At 49.2% G+C, this 19,094-nt stretch overlaps 1 protein-coding gene across 1 annotated transcript in view; it reads right to left on the bottom strand.

Annotated features, from left to right (window-relative positions):
- LOC105566873 overlaps positions 1-18,652 on the bottom strand; it is a 30,605-nt gene extending 11,953 nt beyond the window's left edge. Inside the window, exon 1 of the mRNA XM_012021242.1 lies at positions 17,505-18,652. Coding sequence (XP_011876632.1) covers positions 17,505-17,607 — 103 coding nt within the window. The 5' untranslated portion in view covers positions 17,608-18,652. The remainder of the gene's footprint in view (positions 1-17,504) is intronic.
- Between the last annotated feature and the right edge of the window lie 442 nt (positions 18,653-19,094).

Below are 19,094 nucleotides of genomic sequence, written 5' to 3'. Positions count from 1 at the left end.
CCTCATTCCTTCACGCTCCTCTGCCTCCTGTCAGTCCTGGCATGTCATCACGACCAAACAGGACCCCGCCTTTTTTTCTTTCTTCGCGGCCGGTTGTGCCGCGTCCTCGGAAGCACCATGAATTATTTATTCATGAGGTTCATTGGGAGGAACACCTTCGAATTCCGGTGAATATCCTCGATTTTTCACGCAGCCTGGCCTCCCTTCGCCCTTTCACCCTTTCCCGCGCGCGCGCGTTGCAAGGACGAAGATTAGAATTTCATGGCTGCTAGTGATGAGCGCAAAAAAAAAACTCGAATAAGGTCGGCAATGCGCTTTCTCCGTAAGTCCCGCATAATGAGATTTGCAACCGCATAAAGGAAGAAATATTACGAAATAAGATTATGCCTCTGACGAGAGCGATCATGTTTTTCAGTTGGAACAAATGTGGCACGTGTGATATTTTCAATTCAAATTTTTATATTTGAATAAATGTTAGTCTGAAATTTTATTGAAAGTATCTCTACGGTCTGTTGCACCCTTAACACTCAAAACTTGAGTGTTTCTTTTTCCGTAAGAGGGCAAGAAAACTATATTGGAAGGAAAGATAAATTGGTCTCTCATTAGAGTTGAAAATTGTTCAATCTGACGCGTTCCAGCATAGCTGCGTTAATAACTGAGGGTTAAAACGCTCTCGGTGACGAAGGCGTCATGCACCCCTGGACCGTCCCGGCGGAAGAGAAGTGCATGCTCGCGAGGCGGCGCGAGGTGAAACGCGACGTGAAAGTGACCAAGCCGTAATGCGCGCAGCATTGAGCGGTGCAGAGCGAGCGGTGGACCAGGGCGGTCTGTCGCGCGGCTTCCGGTCCCGCGAACGAGGGACCAGGAAACGGACGGGGACGGCGCTCGTGCCGCGGGCTTGTTCGCTGCCGTGTAGCAAACCCACGACCGTGGCGTAGCCAGAAACTACGGCGGAAAAACGGTCACCGTTACCGCGCCGCTTCGTGCTACCGGAATTCGCGTACGGCCTCGTGTAACTGTTGCGACGGTGCCGAGCATCGCCAGCGGAGTGTGGTATGTCAGTCAGTGCGTGGCCACTGGCGTAGAACGCTCGCTCGCCTTGCCGAATGCACCTGCCTTCGAGCGCTTTCCAGTCGGATGCCCGCCACATGGCGACCAGCGGAGTTTACTCTGTCACGATTGATTCACGGCGCCCACCGTGTAAATACTGTGTTTCCAGAATTCGCCGATGCGAAAGCCACTCTTCGTTACATCAGAGACAATATACAAATGTTTGATCGTAGCAGAACCGAGCCCGGGGGTTGTTACGCGACATATTCAGAATCGGTCTCCACCTCAAAATGTATAGATATTATTTAGTTTGACAATTGATTCAGATCGAGCAAATTATAAATGTATTCATCCAAGCGACACGCAAGTTTGATTTTGTTGTACAATACGCGATTCAATAAGTGAATTCAATAAGTGAATTCAACTTCAGCGTGTATCTCTCCTTCTTCTCTCCTGCCAGAATTAAACCAATAATTCTGCGACAGAATGTCATGAATCGCGAGACAAGTGTATATGAATGCCGTAGACATGTAGAAGTGGCTCACATTGTCTCGTCTGGCGAAACAAACGGTTCGTTAACAGTAATTACAAGGCAAACCCGTTAGCGGCGCGTAGGAGGGAGCGTTTTTCTCTCAGGAGCGTATTCGTAAACCGCATATGTTCGCATCACGCTGCAATTCTGGGAGGTTACCGTGTCGCTGGCTTGTTTCGCGATGTGAAACAATCTTTGCCGTCTCGCCAGTCGCAACCCTTCGCGGCCTCGTTACAGTCGTATTCAATTAAGCCAACGGCACACGATACCATTTTTCCTACTGAATTGCTTACGAGCACCAATTGGGATTTAATCCAACGGCACACGATACTATTTTTCTTATTGTATTACTTACGAGAGCCAGTCAGGATTCAGCTTTGAGTCACCTGATCGAAAACTCTGCACCCTGATTGGCTCTCGTAAGCAATCCAGTAGGAAAAATAGTATCGTGTGCCGTTGATCCAAGTCCTAGCACAGGCCGACACAGGCCATTAGTCGTAGCCGTGATCGGTGAACTCGTAACCGCGTTATTCCGCTCGTTGTTCCAACAAACTACCTTCCCAAAACATCCTCCTTCGAGAATCCAGTTATCTCCTAAGTGCAGTCTCCAGCGTTGCGATAGCGCGAGATATTGCCGAAACGCATCGGCGATAAGCGCCGCGACGAGCGGGCGAGTTTTGGCCTGTGAAAATAAATAATTCAAAGGGAGGGCGGGGGGTTAGAGCGACGCTCGCTGGCCAAGGGCACACACGGAACACGCATCCCCTTCCTCGAGGCCATCGATCTTCTCATGTAAATCAAGCATTCGTCTTCGTGCGAGTCATTTATTATTATCTCGCTCTTTACATCGCTCTTCGCCCTCCTCCTCTCCACCCTACCTCCCTTTCACTCCAGTCTTTGCATCCCCCTCGCGATGTGTCGGACAATGCGGCACCGCGCCCATAAGCTTTTTGTGTGCATTTTGGACGCGCGCGCGCAGGCATGACTTTGCGGCCTTTCTTCGTGAGACACCTTGCACCACGAAGATCCGTTCCCTCGGTAGTCATCCCGTTCTAGCCGCCGCGGTCTTTTACGTGCCTTTACCACCCGTCGCGTGGTCCGGTCGAGATTTTAAATCCGCTACAATACAAATAAACAGACGGAAGTTTCGCGTAATCTTCCGCGCGTTCGCAGATTCAATTTCACAGTTTAGACGATTCGCACCTCGTGGCGAGATACGCGTATGACACTTTCGACGTGACAGGCGGCTCTTTCGCGCGCGGCTTTAGACGCATTTCTCGGCGATGTACCTACATATGCGCGCGATGGAAATTTCTCAAACAGGATACAAAACTTTACCATGTTGGTTGTCGGATGACAAAGGCTATTGTCAATCTCCAAGCGTTGCCGCACAATGGCAGCCGAGAGAAATAGTCGTTCGATGTCAATGACTGGGCAACGAAAGAAGTTACATCAAACAAAGTCGTTGTGCGTCAACATGGAAATACATTGGCATGAAAACCCATAAGAAACGCTTCGCTTCTGTCCGCGGGACCTCGTATCGTATCTTGCTTTCAATTTATAACTTGGCCGCCTTTATTTCGGTCTCGCGTTATCTCTAGTGTTTCTCCCATTAATCTGCATGGTCAGAGATTTCTCTTGCTCGCCGCGCGCGCGACATCGCTATTTTCTTCCTCTTTTCTTTATCGCCGTTTGTTCATACGTTACGTTGATAAGAACATCGAGGAAGAAAGCGAAATGAGAGCCGGGGAGTGAGAAGGGGTGCGAGTGCTGCGCCAGACGAAGAAACCAAGGGATAGCGGGGGGCAACTGGAGGAGCAACGGGCGTGTGAAAACAGAGGAAGCATTCATATGAGTGCGACACGTGTTTTCTTCGCTTCTTCAACGTATCGTCTCTCTCGACTGGGCATTTCTCGAGACGCGAAGCAGCTTAATTAAACGCGAAATTTCTCCGCAAACGAACCGGGAAGTCACCATGAGAAAATTTCCATCGTAGAAATGCTGTGGCGGAGCCGTGCGTATTCGCCTAGGCGAAAGTCACTTTCAAAATATCGCGTATACACACATTTCGCCGACGAAACAATTTTCGCTTAAACAAATTTCATTTCAAGCGACAGCAAGCTGTAAGGAATATACGAACGAAAAAAACTACAAGTTCGTAAGAGTGGAGTTATCAAAGATTCTATAATCAACCGATCTATATTGAATCATTTTTAAATAGCAGTTTTAGCATTTTCGCGATTTGATATCGTAAGTGCTTTTGACAAATGGCGTGATGATGAATCGCGGCAATCCTCGAATTAGCTCGTCGCTACCAGTCGAACGTGTAGGGGATTTCAAGCGAGATGATGACGCGACGAAACACGAGTAGGGAGAGGTGTAGAATTGAAGATTGAAAGACGAACAACAGGAAAGGAAAGGACATTCTGTGTTAGCGAATCCATTGTGCAAATTGTAGGTAAGAGGAAAAACGCGCGCATTTTTTCTTTTTTTCTATAAAACTAACGACATTGCCCCGTTAATAAAAACTCCACCTATAATGACTCGACGGTAAAATTGAATCGAGCAAGTGGCTTGTCCAAATTTGTAGGATACCGAGGATTGGCGAGGAAACCATAAAAGATGGGACTGGGGTGACTTGTAACGGTCGAGACATCATTTATCCTGATGATCGACGAGCACGATGTACAAAGGAGCTTCTGGATTCCCCTAAACGGTACGACAAAAGACGAGGTGTTGGGGACAATAATTCTGTTTATCCCAGAAATTATCACGACCCACTGTTACCAATTCCGGCATGAGCGTATTTCATGCGAAACGCTCCACCTCGGAGAGTCATTCGATTACATTAACTTTCAACTATTCGTTTTCTGATTATTATCGAAAATGAGATTTGAATCGAAGAAAGTTCGCGTTATTTCAGTCTCAATTTACTTCTTTTTTCACATATAGAAATATCTATTCTATTTATTGCAAATTATTGCAATAAATTATTGCCGCGAATAAACGTGAAAGACAATTTCCGTCTACTATAGCGTCGGTCTTTTTTCCCGAGAGTTTCAAAACAGTATTAAAAGTTAATATTAAATTGGCATTAAACATTGCAGAGATTTCAATAACATTAACAAGGCTGTTGCTTTGCCTATATATTATCTGCTAAAAAAGTAATCGTTATTTCTACGCTCTAATTCTCCGATTAGCACAGGAAGGAGGTTTCTCGAGCTTGTGCTACAGCAATTCGCGTAAAGTATTTCTGTTCAAGTTCGAACCGGTAAGATTTTTCTGTCGCCGACCGATCGATCGTGCGACCGAGTCGATTCATCGCCGTTTTCTTTGCGCGCGCACAAAACGAGTGCATTATGCTTAACGAAACAATGCCGAAGGCTCCCGTGGAGCTCTCACATGCGGCAGGACATTGGAGGACAGCTGGTTGAGAGTCTGAGAGGCCTCCTGCGACAAGTGCTGTGATCGGCAGTCGATTGTTCTCGGGGCGATCAATACGGCCGCGCGCGTATTGGAGACGCAGAGTTCAGTTGAAATGGTTTGAAAATGTCACTGGTTGATTGCGATAACTTTCGTGCCGCGATTGCACTGTATATACAAGATAATACGTCGTTTACACCGAAGCCAGTATTTTGTAATACTGTAATAGAAAATTTTCACAGAGAAGTACGAGTCGTCCCCGACGGGAACTTTGAAACGCTATCAAATTATAGAGGGTGTCGTATATGCGGGTGAAATTTAATATCCCTTTTGGAGAAGCTATCGAGTCCTCTCGGCAGCTTCACGTAAACTGGATGTTGACGCGGCAAATTTTTTCCGGCCTTTGTTTTATTTTTAGCGCAAAAAGATTATTCGCGCGATAATCACGGCTTGATTCGCAACGGCAATTCAATTCGGTCGATACGAACTTGTACGTTCAAACGTGTTGCGTAAAAATTTGCACGAGGTCGCTTATGCAACGAGGCACAGTTACTCCGTTAATTAAGGAAGTAGTGCATTATTGTTTCTTTGCTCGCATCATTTACGCGTGCCGAAGTGTAGCTATGTGAATGAAGACACGCGGTGGCTATTCGTTGCAATTCCGCTGATCAATGTTGCCTCGATATTGTTTGTGAATATCTTGGCCTGCCGCGATCAACTTTGCGATGGTAGGTAAAAGGAGAAAAGCTAATAAATCTATAAAATGTTAAATGCGTCCTGAACATCTTAGGAAGAAATCAACATTTATCTTACTTGAAGCTCTGTCGTTTGTAGCTGAAAGAATCACGGCTAGAACATTAATTCCGCACAGATCATCCTACGTTGCGTAATAATCGAGGGATCGTTGCGAGATTACAGTGGGAGTTGCATGAACGATCCGTACAATCGTCTTGTTAACGGTTGTACCAACTACCCTCCTGTACGACCTCTGGCACGATTACTCCGATACCGATGATTTGTCAGGCATATCGTCGCTGGGAAGAGAACGAAGAGCGTGGCGATGCATACGTTACGCCAATGAAGAAGCCCCGTTTGCCGAGCCTTTCGACACGGTCATTTTCCGACCGGTAAATTTCCATACAAACTGCGCGAGCCATTTCTGCCCAGCACTCGCGCACCCGCGAGGGGCCCAAAATAAATTGACTTTCACATCCCGTATCGTAGCCCTTTCATAAATTAAGTGTGTCGCATGCGATTAGGATTTCTTTCAACGTTCCGTCGTAAAAAGGAAGCGTTTGTATCTTCCTGCGAGCGTCAGAGACGACGTCGCCCCAATATTACGGTGATATTTCATGGTATCGTTTCGTGCTATCCTCCTGATCTGAAACACTTTTTTTTTCTTTCGCCCGCGGGACGACGGCATTCGCTTTCCTATAGAGGAGCTAGGAAAGGTCGGGAGGTGCCTGTCCGGATAAATCAATTTTCCGCGATATGAAAAGCGGGTAGCCGCCAACTGGTCGCGGCCGCCGCCTCTTCTCGAGACCCTCTCTCGTGCCTACCCTCGGGGCATCTCATCCGAGGACTCCGGACGGTGCGGCCGGAGCCCTCGAAAAAAGACGGATCCTCCTCGTGGTGTCGAGGTGTCGCGCGTGAGAAAGGGGTGCGAAAGCTCGTCTTGTCTCTGTAGCTGCACGCTATGGTGCCTCGGAGGCTCTTTTGTCAGTGATTATGGTTTTCTGTCGCCTGTACGCTCCTTCTCTGCATCCGTGCAAAGAGGAAGGAAGGAAAGGAGGCGCGCACACACGGGAGGCATGGCAGAACGCGACACGGACGCAGGCCTATAAAGGTAGAAACCTGATTCCGTTTTTCCATCCCCTCCCCTCTCTCCCTCTCTCTCTCTCTTCCTCTGCCAGGATTCCTCGTATGCAGTCTGTTCTCCCTCTCCCGTGTACTCGTTCACTCTCTCATCCCCCGACTCCGATGTCGCCGTTTTTCTGTCTCTCCTCTCCCGGCCGCGTGACAACGACCCGGAGCTAAGTAAACATCATCGTTGGACTCTAATGGAAATTGAATCGAGCCGCGCGACGCGATGCAGCGCAAGCTTCCGCAGCGCGCGCGAACTAAACGGCGCCGTCGTGGAAGACCGGTTCCGCGTTTAGCCTGTGAACCCTTTTCTTTTCTTTTAAGAATTACTCGACCAAAATGTTCTCCGCTTCTCTCTCTCTCTCTCTCTCTCTCTCTCTCTCTCTCTTTGCGTCAGCCTCTTGGCTCTACGACATGACATTAAAAAGCTCGCGGACCGGAAAGGGGTGCGTGCTTGTTTGCTTTCACGTGAAAGCCAAACCTCTGCTTTGTGCCGAATTCCTTTCATCACCGATGGCAAACGAGGATAAATTGTTGGCGCCATTGTAAACGATTTCGGTTTACCGCAGCGGTCTTGTAATCGCGTTAAATAACCTCTCGTTGAGATCCAATCGATCGTGATGCAACGAGGAAGGAGGGAATCCGCGAAAAGTAGCCGCGCTTGCCCATTTAATTGCAGTCCGGAGGAGAAGGGCGAAATGGAGAGGAGGGAAAAAAACAAATTTTTCCTCTCGCACGAAGGATTTCTCGTCGTTCGACAAAGGAAGGCCCCTTAACCCGATTGCTTGACGACTCAATCCCAGCACGACCCCACAATGCGAGAGCAGATCGAGATAACATTGTCGCACGATTTTTCGTGACGACCATTGTGACGCACAGCTGGCCGAAGGGTGCACCGCCATTACGGCGATTTTGTCCCTTGATTCCAGATGGGTCGACCCTCCAAGGAGATACACAGACGGCTTCGTAACTCTTTCCTTTGGAAATTAATTGTTGCACCAGTCCCGCGCGCGGCTGGGGTAGCGCGCCCATTCGAACCCCCGAGGTGTGTGCCTCTTATCGCGTCGCGAGTCCGCCGAGCGATCTGGACGGGCGAGCGGGCGAGTTTTCCCGCCAGCGCTTCATCGACCTGCATTTCTGCAAGGCGATTTCTCCGCGTGCGATTCTTCGCGTCGTCTTTCGCGACTTTTTCTTCTTCTATCCTTTGTTAGAGGGTACAACGTAGGGTGTAATACGATATGGGGATTATGTCGCGCCTCGACGGCACCTAATTGAACCCCGGAGGTACCGGATGTTGTATATGTTGTGACCGTTAGTCGACCAATTCCTGAGCGACTTCATTCATCTGCTTTTTACAATGAAGCTACCTTGTTGCAACGGAACATAATACGCGCGTCGTCAAGTAATTTTATATATATTACTTACTTTACTCGATGGAAATAATTAACAATTCGATTACGTGACCAATGTTCAAGTTACACAATTTTATATAAAACTGTAGCTACCATGCGGACATATTATATATATCTCTCTCCGCGTTATAATAACTTTTCCTTTTACACACGTAACGTCCATTACAACACGTCTGAACGTTACGTTGTACGCGGTACAACGTAATAACAATCGATAGCCTTATAAGATGGTTTATATCGAAAGGGATAAAAATATCGCGCACTCCGGCGGCAGAGGAAAGTAAACGGCTCACCGTGGGCGTGCAAGATTTCCCTTTCGAACGGCGCGATTGAATTTTATTCAAAGGTTGCGTCGTACATTTCGTTGCGATGGCAAGAGGGTTGAGACACGGCCTTGTCGAATCGTCTCCGAGCACCTTGTCTCGCACGGGGGTCGAACTCTGGTAACAGCTGGCGTCACTAACGTCGCGTGACTATCACCTATCGTAGGGGTGTCGCGTACGTTATTTGGATTACGAAACGGGGGTTGCTGACCTCGGCAGCACACGCTGGCGCGCGTTTACGAGCGGGCATATTTTCCAGCAAAGCCATCGCCTCGACGATAAATGCCGGTGCGCTGCTTGCAAGCTGCGAAAGCCAGCACGCGCGACACGAGCATAAGTGCCAACACACACGTGCACCGTGCAGGATATTTTTCCAGGACACGCAAGCCGGGAAGACCAGTTTCTGCGACCGATTCTGGTTCTCTCGAGAGGAAGGGCCAAGGTGAACGCAACTTCCGACGGCGGCGACCATTTATTTTGACAGTGAGGATAGGGAACGAGTGTGATCTAGCTCGTTGACGCGTCTATAGCGTAAATAACCGCGATGAAAGAAAGCGCGGAAGCGAAAGAGATTTCGAGAGACGTCAGAGAAGTTAGAAAGGAATAAATACGACTTGATATCATCTTCTCTTTCACATTGTATACCGTACCTGATTTATCAAAACATTCTCTATGTCCGCGGGAGGGAGGAGGGGCATGATTAATGAAACGTTCGTGAAAATATCCGAGTGTTGCGTCGTTACTTCGCCAAGGCTCGCGCAGTCTCGATATCGGATTAACCGACACGTTATATCCCGGCACTCGTAACGAGAATTAATGGATTCGAGCGCAATCGGATAGTTCTGGGTCAGCGCGATGCATATAATGAGAAATCAAGAAGGCTACGTAATAATCGAGATAACGTTAACGCACTCGGGATTTAATAACCGGCGGAGCGCGCGATTCAATCTAGGTCGAAAGTCCATTTTCTCCAAAATTATACGCGTCTACGCTGTACGAAAGAGGAAATCGCCACGCTCAAGATCGGAGGCCCGATTAGTCGCCTATTCCGAAATTCGCTTCAGCAATCTAGAAGCGTTGAAAAGCGCCACCACCCGCCGCGCGTCGCATAAAGCCAAGACGCGTGAAGAACGGAATGGAACCTCGATGCAATCGTGCCATTACGATTCGATGTAACGCGCCTAACTCTATAATTACGTCGTTACCGCTCCCATGGGTTCACCGGGGCCCCTTCGTGCGTGTCCGTCTAAGCAGAAACGTCGTGAGATCCCTCTTACCGTTTCTTTCCGGCGCGGAAGAAAATGCCATTTGCTTCCAGACCACTTCAATTAAGTCGACAAGAGAAAAGACTTGTGTTCCGCTCTTCTGGCAAATCTATTTTATCAAATTCAAAAACCACCTCAAGGTAACGTATTGATCTTTGTGTATATGCAACTGCTGCGGCAATCATCTTGAACGCGTTACACGCGAGAGGAACTAGACGAGAGGAAGAGCGAAGTGAGTGTACGGAAAACGAACTCGTGTGCGTAACGACATGCGTGTGGGCATCCGTAACCGTTCCACTCGTATCAATGTAGTAGGCTATCTGGCTAGGTAACCCATAAAAAATATAACGGCGGATTCTAGCGCAGTCTCGCTGACGGAACAAGCGCGCGAGAAGGTTCGTAAGAGACTCGATTGACATTGATAAAGACGCCCCTTTTAATATACCACACGCGTTACGTGCGCCTCGTACGATTCAACAAGAAATTGCATTCATTACTTGCGAAATCATTTTCTGCCGTTTCGCGAGACACGAGCGTAGATATGCGGATGTTACTCAAGTGATCTGATTCTCTCGTGATTAACAGGATATGCGTACTTGATTCCAATTAGGATGTAAAACAGCTTCTTTATATTTTTTTAAACATACCACTCTCAAACATGATAATCTCTTTAGGTTGCCAGTAATAAATAACAATGAATAACTTTAGTCGATTTTAACTGGCACGTGTTTAATAAAATACAATACAGTGCGACGTTTCGACCAAGGGTTTAGGTCCTTCTCAAGCACATTCTAAAAGGTACAAACCGATAATCGCGGGATTAAAAGCTTATCGAAGATACAAATTAAATTAATAATACAAACTAAATTAATGGACAATCAAAATAACAAAATACCAAATGAAACAGGATCACAAATAATGAGTACAATAAAATATACGGTTTGTCACAGCGGATACGTAATATAACAAATTGGAAATAAATCCTAGACAGCTCATACAACTCTCAATCTATTGAAATAGATTTTTTTTTATTATCAACGGCAAGTCTTTAAGCAGACTGGCGAACTAGTCCCGGCTGCTATTGTCCTGTCCCGCCGAAAGTAGAGTATCGATCAAACGGCGAAGATAACGATTGCGCGAGATGTACGAGCGCCTTGGCGAAATTGTAAAAATGTGCAGTCGTTGCCAATCGGATAAGGAATCCCGCGGGAGAAAGGGGAATAGAAGCACGGCTGCCGAGAGAGAGAGAGAGACCTAAACGGAGCGGCGCCCGCAGAGAACACTAGGTCACAGCAAACGGTGCAACGCCCTGACGTGCTCCGTCCTCGTCCGATTTGCCTTACGCGCTGCAATGTCCTTTCTCGCTCGCTCGTCTCGTGTATCATCGATTCACCGCTCGCTGTCGTTCTCGCGACCGCGAGAATAGCGTAGGTCCGTCTCTCCCGCCGCCAGCAACGACTCTCGCATGATATCTCGCATGTAACGACGACTTCCGTCCCACGAATACCAAGCTACTGTCGTACCGTTGCTGCCTCTTTCATCGGCGAGCCACAGTATTATGTATCTCTCTCTCCCTCGCATCACGGACGACCGTTGTTTCCTCTTTTTCCCAGGTAGTCGTTTTCCGAACGGACCGGTCAGCTGCTCTCCCACACCTGGCTTCTCGTTGACGATGCAGCGCCCGTCGAGAGACAAACGTCAAGATTCACGGGTTGCATCAAAATTACCGGTCACTTTTCACCTGTTCAAATTACGTATAAACTGTGCGACGATCGCTCTCGGCTACTTTGGCCGGTTTAATGAAAATAATCAGAACCGTCATCCGGGATGTTCGTCAAGAGGTCATCGAATTGTCGCTACAAAGTGCATTCTGCGAACCTCTCTCGGGATCTGGTGGATTTCTTTCATTGTTTCTTTTTCTCTTTTTTAATTAGACACTTTCCAGAACCAGATGCTCTCCCATCTCTCTCTCTCTCTCTCTATGTTTCGTTGCCTCACAACGAATTGGAGCCTTCTTTGTTCTATCAACTCGAGTCTCCCATGTAGCTTTTTTCCTCCTTTCTCGTTCCCGCATATGTTTGTCACTGTTGCTCGATCGAATAGAATGAAAGAACACGAGTCGTTCCTGTAGCTGACAGGGAGGGAGGACCATTTCCTGTCCGACGCCGACATTATTCTCATCAGCTGTTCGAGACGGAGATGGAGAGATTATTTCGACCCCTCTCTCGCGCATCATTCGTGCCGATGAGCTCGGATGCACGCTATTAAATGGTTCTTCTGTTTCATCCCCTTTATCGCCTCTATATCTGGCGATTATCGAACCAACTCCGATACGCCGCATCGTGTCTTCGTCTGCTTAATTGACCAGCGTACAACGTTACGCAACACTAAAGTCCAGAGCGCTGTGAAACGTAGTTCCTAAAATTGAACAGCACGTTCGCCTCAAGTCTAGTTTATCTCGTCGCTTCTTTCTTCGCCGCCGTTGACGACACGATCTTTTCTATGGCCCTCGTCACGATGCGACGCAGTGTGGAGGGCATCTAATTACACCCACTTGAGAGACCAGCATTCCCCTCATCAAGCGGCGCTAATTAATTTGTGTGCGAGAACCGACGACGGGACACGTGCGCCCAGAAAAAGTGTCGTCGCGTTCGCCCCGAAAGAGATGACGCTGGAAACTGCGAACCGGAGGTGGTTTTACCAGTAAATTATTCGACTCTGCTATCGTCGCTGTAAAATATGTTTCACAAAGAGAGACGAACAATGCTAATGTAAAACTGATTGAAACGGCGCGAAGATACGCGATAGCTGCGATAGCAGATCCTGAATCGGGCAGCGTACGACCGTGCAAAACATTTTCACAACCGCTTTTCTCCGGCAGGACTGGTTGCGCGAATCGGGGAAGCAGAACCCGGTTCGAAGCGATGCAATGATCGTAGAAATCCAGCTTGAAAGCGATTTCGCTGTAACGTCTGAGGCCGAGGACGACGCAGAAGGAGATTTGCAACAGAATCATCGATGATTCATTTGAAGCGGCGATATCAATCGACTGATAATGGTCACAAATGACCTGCGTTGTTATCTCGAGGATTAAACGAAGACGTCAAAGTGATGCGCAAAAAATATTGTTTGACTTTTTAAAGAAGCGTACAACCGTCATTTATATATAAAGTACGACTGTCGCGAATAGCGCTCGACAATCGGAACTCCGCAACGAACGTCGTGCAAGTCCGGATGTGTTATCGCCCGCAGGCGATGATAAGGAGCGAGGCGGTGCAACAAGATACCGGGGCGCGCACACGCATCGCTCGAACGCGCAGAAATGTCGACGGAGCCGATACGCGGTGATCTTGAAGAGTCGGTATCACTCTGGAGAGAAAATAACGTCGTTCGACAAGCGAACTTGATTTTTCGCGTAGGATCGCGACGGCGATTTATAGCCGCGGCACGTAAATGGCACGAGGCAGTTACCGCGGATGCCGAATGCACACGTACAAGACGAAGAGCGAAACATTTAGTGAAAGGCAACGCGCGTCTTCCGTGGCCGAGATTTGAGCCTCGATCGACGATCGAGCCTAAGCCAAGTCACGAGCCCCCCGGGTGTCGCGTCGCCTCGCTCGAGCCGCTCGAGCGGAACACCCGGTATACGCGCGCGATTATTCGCGATTTATTATTCGCGCTCGTGCGAGGAGCGGTCGGCTGTCGTTGTAATTTGTTTAGACTCGTGACGCAGGCTCTCTCTCTCTTTCTTTTTCTTCCGATCTGTCGGGCACGTCGACAGAAATGATCCTCTTTCGTCTCCCTTAGCTCAATTGAGCCTTTTTAACCGCAAGGACCGCGTCTTTGCATCATGACGCGCAAGCTCAATTTCGTCCTCTGAATAGCGATACTTAGGGGATTACTTCATGAAACGTGTAATGCCAGCCAGGGATTTCTCAGGAGGATTCTCAAGTATCAAAAGGATTCCTAGAGAATCGCAGAAACTCGAATACGGATGGGGTACGACTTTATCTACATGTGTATATCTTAATCCCCGGTCGCGGCGAGTTCCTCGTGAATGGCACTTGTGGACCGTGCTTAATTCGGCACTGTGACCCTAATTTAAGTCGTCCGGACTTGGAAGAAAGAAAAAGAGAAAGAGAGATAGAGAGAGAGAGAGAAGGAAAGAAAGACGCAAAAACGAGCGGAGCGCGAATCAAACGTTATATACGGATTCGTTTCTCTGGCGAATATCTTCGAAACCGCCGAATCAAAAAGGACGAATCGTCGACCAACGGTGAAGAGAGGCCAGCATGTAACACCTTGAAATCCAGTTTCCTGCTGCTGCACACGCTGAAGAACGAGAAATGTGAAACTCTCGCGTCACCGTTGAGGTCGACGGCAATGCGAGCGTCTTGTGGATTTTTTCAAGGATCCCATTGGCTATTTACATGGCCACAGTGCCCCTTCGTGTTACAAAGAGCTCCTTTATGTCTCCGGGGCCTCGACTCTTATTTCGTGAAAATTGCGAACCGAGTTGGGGACGAGAAAGAGAAGGGACGGCGCGGGGATGGCGCGAAGGAATTTTCATCGACTCGGCTCGATTCCCGAGAGATATTTTCTAGCCGCGGGAATTATCGAAATGATTTCAACTAAGGCTAAATTAAGGCTTACATAACGTTCCGTTCTGCAAACGCACAAGTACGATATTTCTCGTGCCACTTGGTGCCGGGAGATAATTAACGAGCGAGCGTGTTGCAGTCGAAATTATAATATAAAGCCGCTATCGAGCAGGTATGCCTCGTTATACGGGGCGGTTTCGCAATCGCGGGATTGGCGTGCGCCGGTGTCGTAACCGTTTGTCGAATGTGCAATGAAACGGAAAATCCGGTAAGTTTAATAAGGTTCCCGTTACAAGAGAAAGGGTTGTGCTCCTGCCGGATGCGATAACCGAGCTCGCGGGGAGGAAAGTCGAAGGTAGGTAAGGAGATTCGATACGGCCGTGAAAACCGGCACGAGAGCGATAGAGAGGTCCGCCCGCTTTCTTTTTACTGTTTCTTGACCTGCCATAAACCGCCAGGAATTTAGCTATCTCGTTTCGTACTAAACCAAAGCTGACCCGCCGCGTATATTCCGTTCGCCATAAACACGACAGCGAGAGACCAGCACACGCCGTTTACTTTTTATTAAACGCTTGTCAGTTGATTGAAATGCGACGTTTACTTTAGGTGATATAGCACGGTTGGATAATCTTATCGAAATCTAGAGCGCCTCGTTAATCCAAGTGTGCTTCGATAAACATTCGACTCTGGCGTTGAGGCGTGTTCAACAATCGTCTATTTTCGCGCGGAAGTGCCGCGCGAAACGTCATCGTCATTTTCGGCGCTGCGTAACGTGGGGTTCGAGTTTAACGCCAGTCTAAAATACCATCGTCGTCCCAAGTGTATCGCGTTGCTGCCACCAGGATTCGACGACCAATCATTTCCCCAACATTTATTTGTTAAGTATCACACGTAGCCCCGGTATCCAAAAATACGGTTTCCGCTGCCTGCTAGAGAGTCCGCTTCCATGTTCCCCGCGGAGCGGATGGATGGCCACGTAGAGGTATCCCGTTACCACGGTAGCCCAGATACCGGATTACGGAGCACGAATTGTCAATCGCGTGCGAGCGAGAAGGCCTTTCAAATGTTGTGGCAAGGCGTCCAAACGATCGAAACGCCACGAACTCACGAATCGGGCTTCCCTGGAAATTCCGATGCGTCGCTCGTCTTCAGAATTCTAAGGGAAAGGGACGAAAACAAGCTATTCCAGAAATTCCGTTCCCCCGGGGTCAGGAGAAAAATTGACAAAATCTCAGACGAACGATTGACCACTGACTGAAACGTCACGACGCCTTTAACAAAGAGAAAAGTGTCGAGATATTGCAACATTTATTTGGTTTTCATGAAATTGCTCAGCTATTCGTATACGAAATCAACACAGATCCCGATACACATCGCTCGTTGTGTAATTTCAGAATTCTAAAGGAAAAGGACGGAAACAAGCTATTCCAAAAATTCCGTTTTCCCGGAGTCAGAAGAAAAACTGAGAAAATGTCAAACGGACGATGGGCCACTGACCGAAACGTGACGACGCATTTAACCGAAAGAAAAGTGTCGAGATATTGCAACACTTATACTTGGTTTTCATGAAATTGCCCAGCTATTCGTATACGAAATCGGCACAAAATACACATCGCTCGTTGTGTAATTTCAGAATTCTAAGGAAAAGGGACGGAAACAAGCTATTCCAAAAATTCCGTTTTCCCGGAGTCAGAAGAAAAACTGAGAAAATGTCAAACGGACGATGGGCCACTGACCGAAACGTGACGACGCATTTAACCGAAAGAAAAGTGTCGAGATATTACAACACGTACATGTATTTGGTTTTCATGAAATTGTTGAGCTATCCGTATACGAAATCAACACACCCTGTTATCGTGACACGTCGCTGTCCTATTAACATAAATGTTAACGGAGCCACAAGGCGTCGGCTCGCCTGATCGGCATAATAGAGTAAACAAGCTGGCGCTACCGAGCCACTTAATCTTCAATTGCCGCGTTTGTGGGTTACATTACGTTACATTACGAGGATTCTCACGTGACGTCGGTTCTTACTCAACGGGCGTGAATCAATTTCGCGTTAACGTCGAGCCCCGATAAGCGAGCGCCGATAGAAGATTATTTAACGAAAGCGCATTCCTGCGTCGCAGCGAGGAAGGAGATATCGACGAGATATCGATAGCGGAGTCTCGGGCTAGAGAGCGAGAGCACTCCACCACAGGCCGGGTCTCAGGGAACGCTCGTTACAGTTGCTCGATAAGGTTCGCCCGTTTGTTGCAACAACACGCTCCAATGAATCACAATATCGATAATAGTCGGCGTGCCGGGCGGAGTGCCGCGAGATGAATGGCGCGAGTTTACGTTCTCCCGACCGCCTGTTTACAGAATGTAAACCCGCGAGTCCGCCACAATGAGAATGACTTCTTCCTTCTCGGTCCGGTATCTTCCTGCCGAGCGGAGACTCGAGAGAGCCGAGGGGAGTCCCTCGAGCGAAACGAGCAGACTGCGTTGCTCCATTTTGCCGGAGACAGATGCCTCGGCGCGCGCGCGCGCGCTTTACAGATTACATTTGTTTGTTTATCCAATTGGAAGAACGGAGGAAAGTTTGACGGTGCGTCGATCGTGACGGGCGGAGACGGTTTCGCCAAGTGGACATGCGTGCCAGCTTATCGCGGCGGTATCGCTAAATGAAACGTCCCAAATTAATGAGAAATGCGTGATTACCGGATGCCCGTGGAAAGCTCCATTTTTTCGCTCAATTACTACGGTAATTAACCTATTTGATACGCTATCGGCGCCGTATAATCTCGCGGGTGATGATAATTTTTTTAATTTAACGCTCAATATGTGTCCGGAGCTTTCTTTTCTTTAATGCACATATTATTGGGATACGTTACCCGAAGGCGTCTGCGTGTTCGTTATCGGAGCCTTCAGTCTTAAATTGCATTCATAATTATTGCCCTGCCTCCGTACCTTTTCAGATCCTTACGCTCACTCGGCGGTGAGATACGTGTCGTGCGCTCGCCAAACGCGATTCCCGGAATAACTCAACTCACCTTTAATTTTGGTCTCCTGCGGATCCAGGGGGGGTAACCGTGGGTGAGTCTGCTGTCCCGGTTTCTTGAGCAGGACACCCACGACCTGCGGCGGCGGCATCATCGTTCTCGCTCTCTTCCTCTCACTTTCGGAGCGTCAATTGGCGTCGCTGGTCATACCGACGTCGCACTCACGACCGACGGAAAAGCTCTTATCCACGATCTCCTCCACGCGACCTGGTCAACGTGACACGAGGGTCGCACCGGGCACCAAAACTGACGCACGCTAATCACCTCCGCAACGAGAGAGGCGAGGACCTCCTTTTTCCAGTGGCGCGATGCTCCTTCTACGCGCCGCCTCGTTATCGTCCGCTCGCCACAGACGCGCTCTCGCCAGTCGGCCGTCCTCCTTGTTGATCGCGTCGCCTCGTACTTATTCTTTTTAATTCGATCGGCGCGCCAACAAGGACGCGAGCTCCGATTCGCGAGCGATTATCGTCGGGAGCGAGACTCGTGGCGCGACGTTCGCGAGCCATTCGTCGTGCGTGCCAATCGAGTCCTCGTTCGACGGCTCAGCTGCGTCGACGCTCCGAGAGTATCGACGAGCGCCCGGCGGGATCGACGACTGCCCGGCCGCTCCGATCTGCCATCGTGTTCCGCGCGCAATCGGGACGAAGGAAAGGGAATACGTGTCACCTGTTTGCAACCCTCGAGGACGCGCCGCCACGTCGAATCGTCATCAAACGAGTTTATCGCGACAAGTCGATAAATCGTATCGGCGGCGGGCGCGAGAGTTTCTCGAATCGCGACTTTCGAGTCGAAAGCGCGACCGACGGCCGGTCGTTTCCGCGCGCGCGACGGAAAACCCTCGGGGCCGTGGACGCGGCCGCGGTCGCTAATTAATATATAATACACGATGCACTACCGCGGTATCACTACCCCAGTTTCCGGCACGTAACAACTCAACTGCACCGAAATCAACGGCGGGAGGATCGAGGTCGACGATCCCCCACTCGCTATTTAAATGTCACTTCCATCCCGTCGGCGAATCGTCACTTCTCTCTCGCGATTATCACGGCGGCGGATCAACTTTTACGGGGGGCTCGGCACACTTCTGCTCGCACCACACGTCCACGCTCCAACTTGTTGTCGGCGTAAATGACCGACGCCGCCGCCGCCCACCCCCCTCCCCTGAGGCGCGTTATCACGGTGCCTCGTGCTCCCAAGGGGTGCGATCGATCCCTCGCCGACACCCGGCGCGACAGGACCTTGCCACGCGCGTCAAACACGAAGCGGAGAACGGGCGACGAAACGCCAGGCGGTGCGGCAACCTGGTGCGCGCGCGGCGAACAACTGATCGTCGAGCGAACACGGCCAACGCGAGAGAACCTATCGCGTACCCTACTCGCTCGCCCGGCCCCCCCACTATCCACCAGCTGCGTCGGTTGTCTCGCTCTCTCGCTGCGCCCGAGAAAGGGAGCGAGCGAGAGAGAAGGAGAGACACGCACCAACCCTCGTAGACCTTTAATCGTGTTTACGCGTCCAACCTTCGGGTCGACGTTAATATAATATTTGTGTATTCGCTTCCGTCGCGCGTCGCAATGATAAACA

Source organism: Vollenhovia emeryi, unplaced genomic scaffold, assembly GCF_000949405.1.
Source record: "Vollenhovia emeryi isolate VEMERY1.0 unplaced genomic scaffold, V.emery_V1.0 DF939142.1, whole genome shotgun sequence".
Taxonomy (NCBI): Eukaryota; Metazoa; Arthropoda; class Insecta; order Hymenoptera; family Formicidae; genus Vollenhovia; species Vollenhovia emeryi.
Note: the sequence above shows the minus strand (reverse complement) of the source record. Positions and strands in the feature narration are given on the sequence as shown.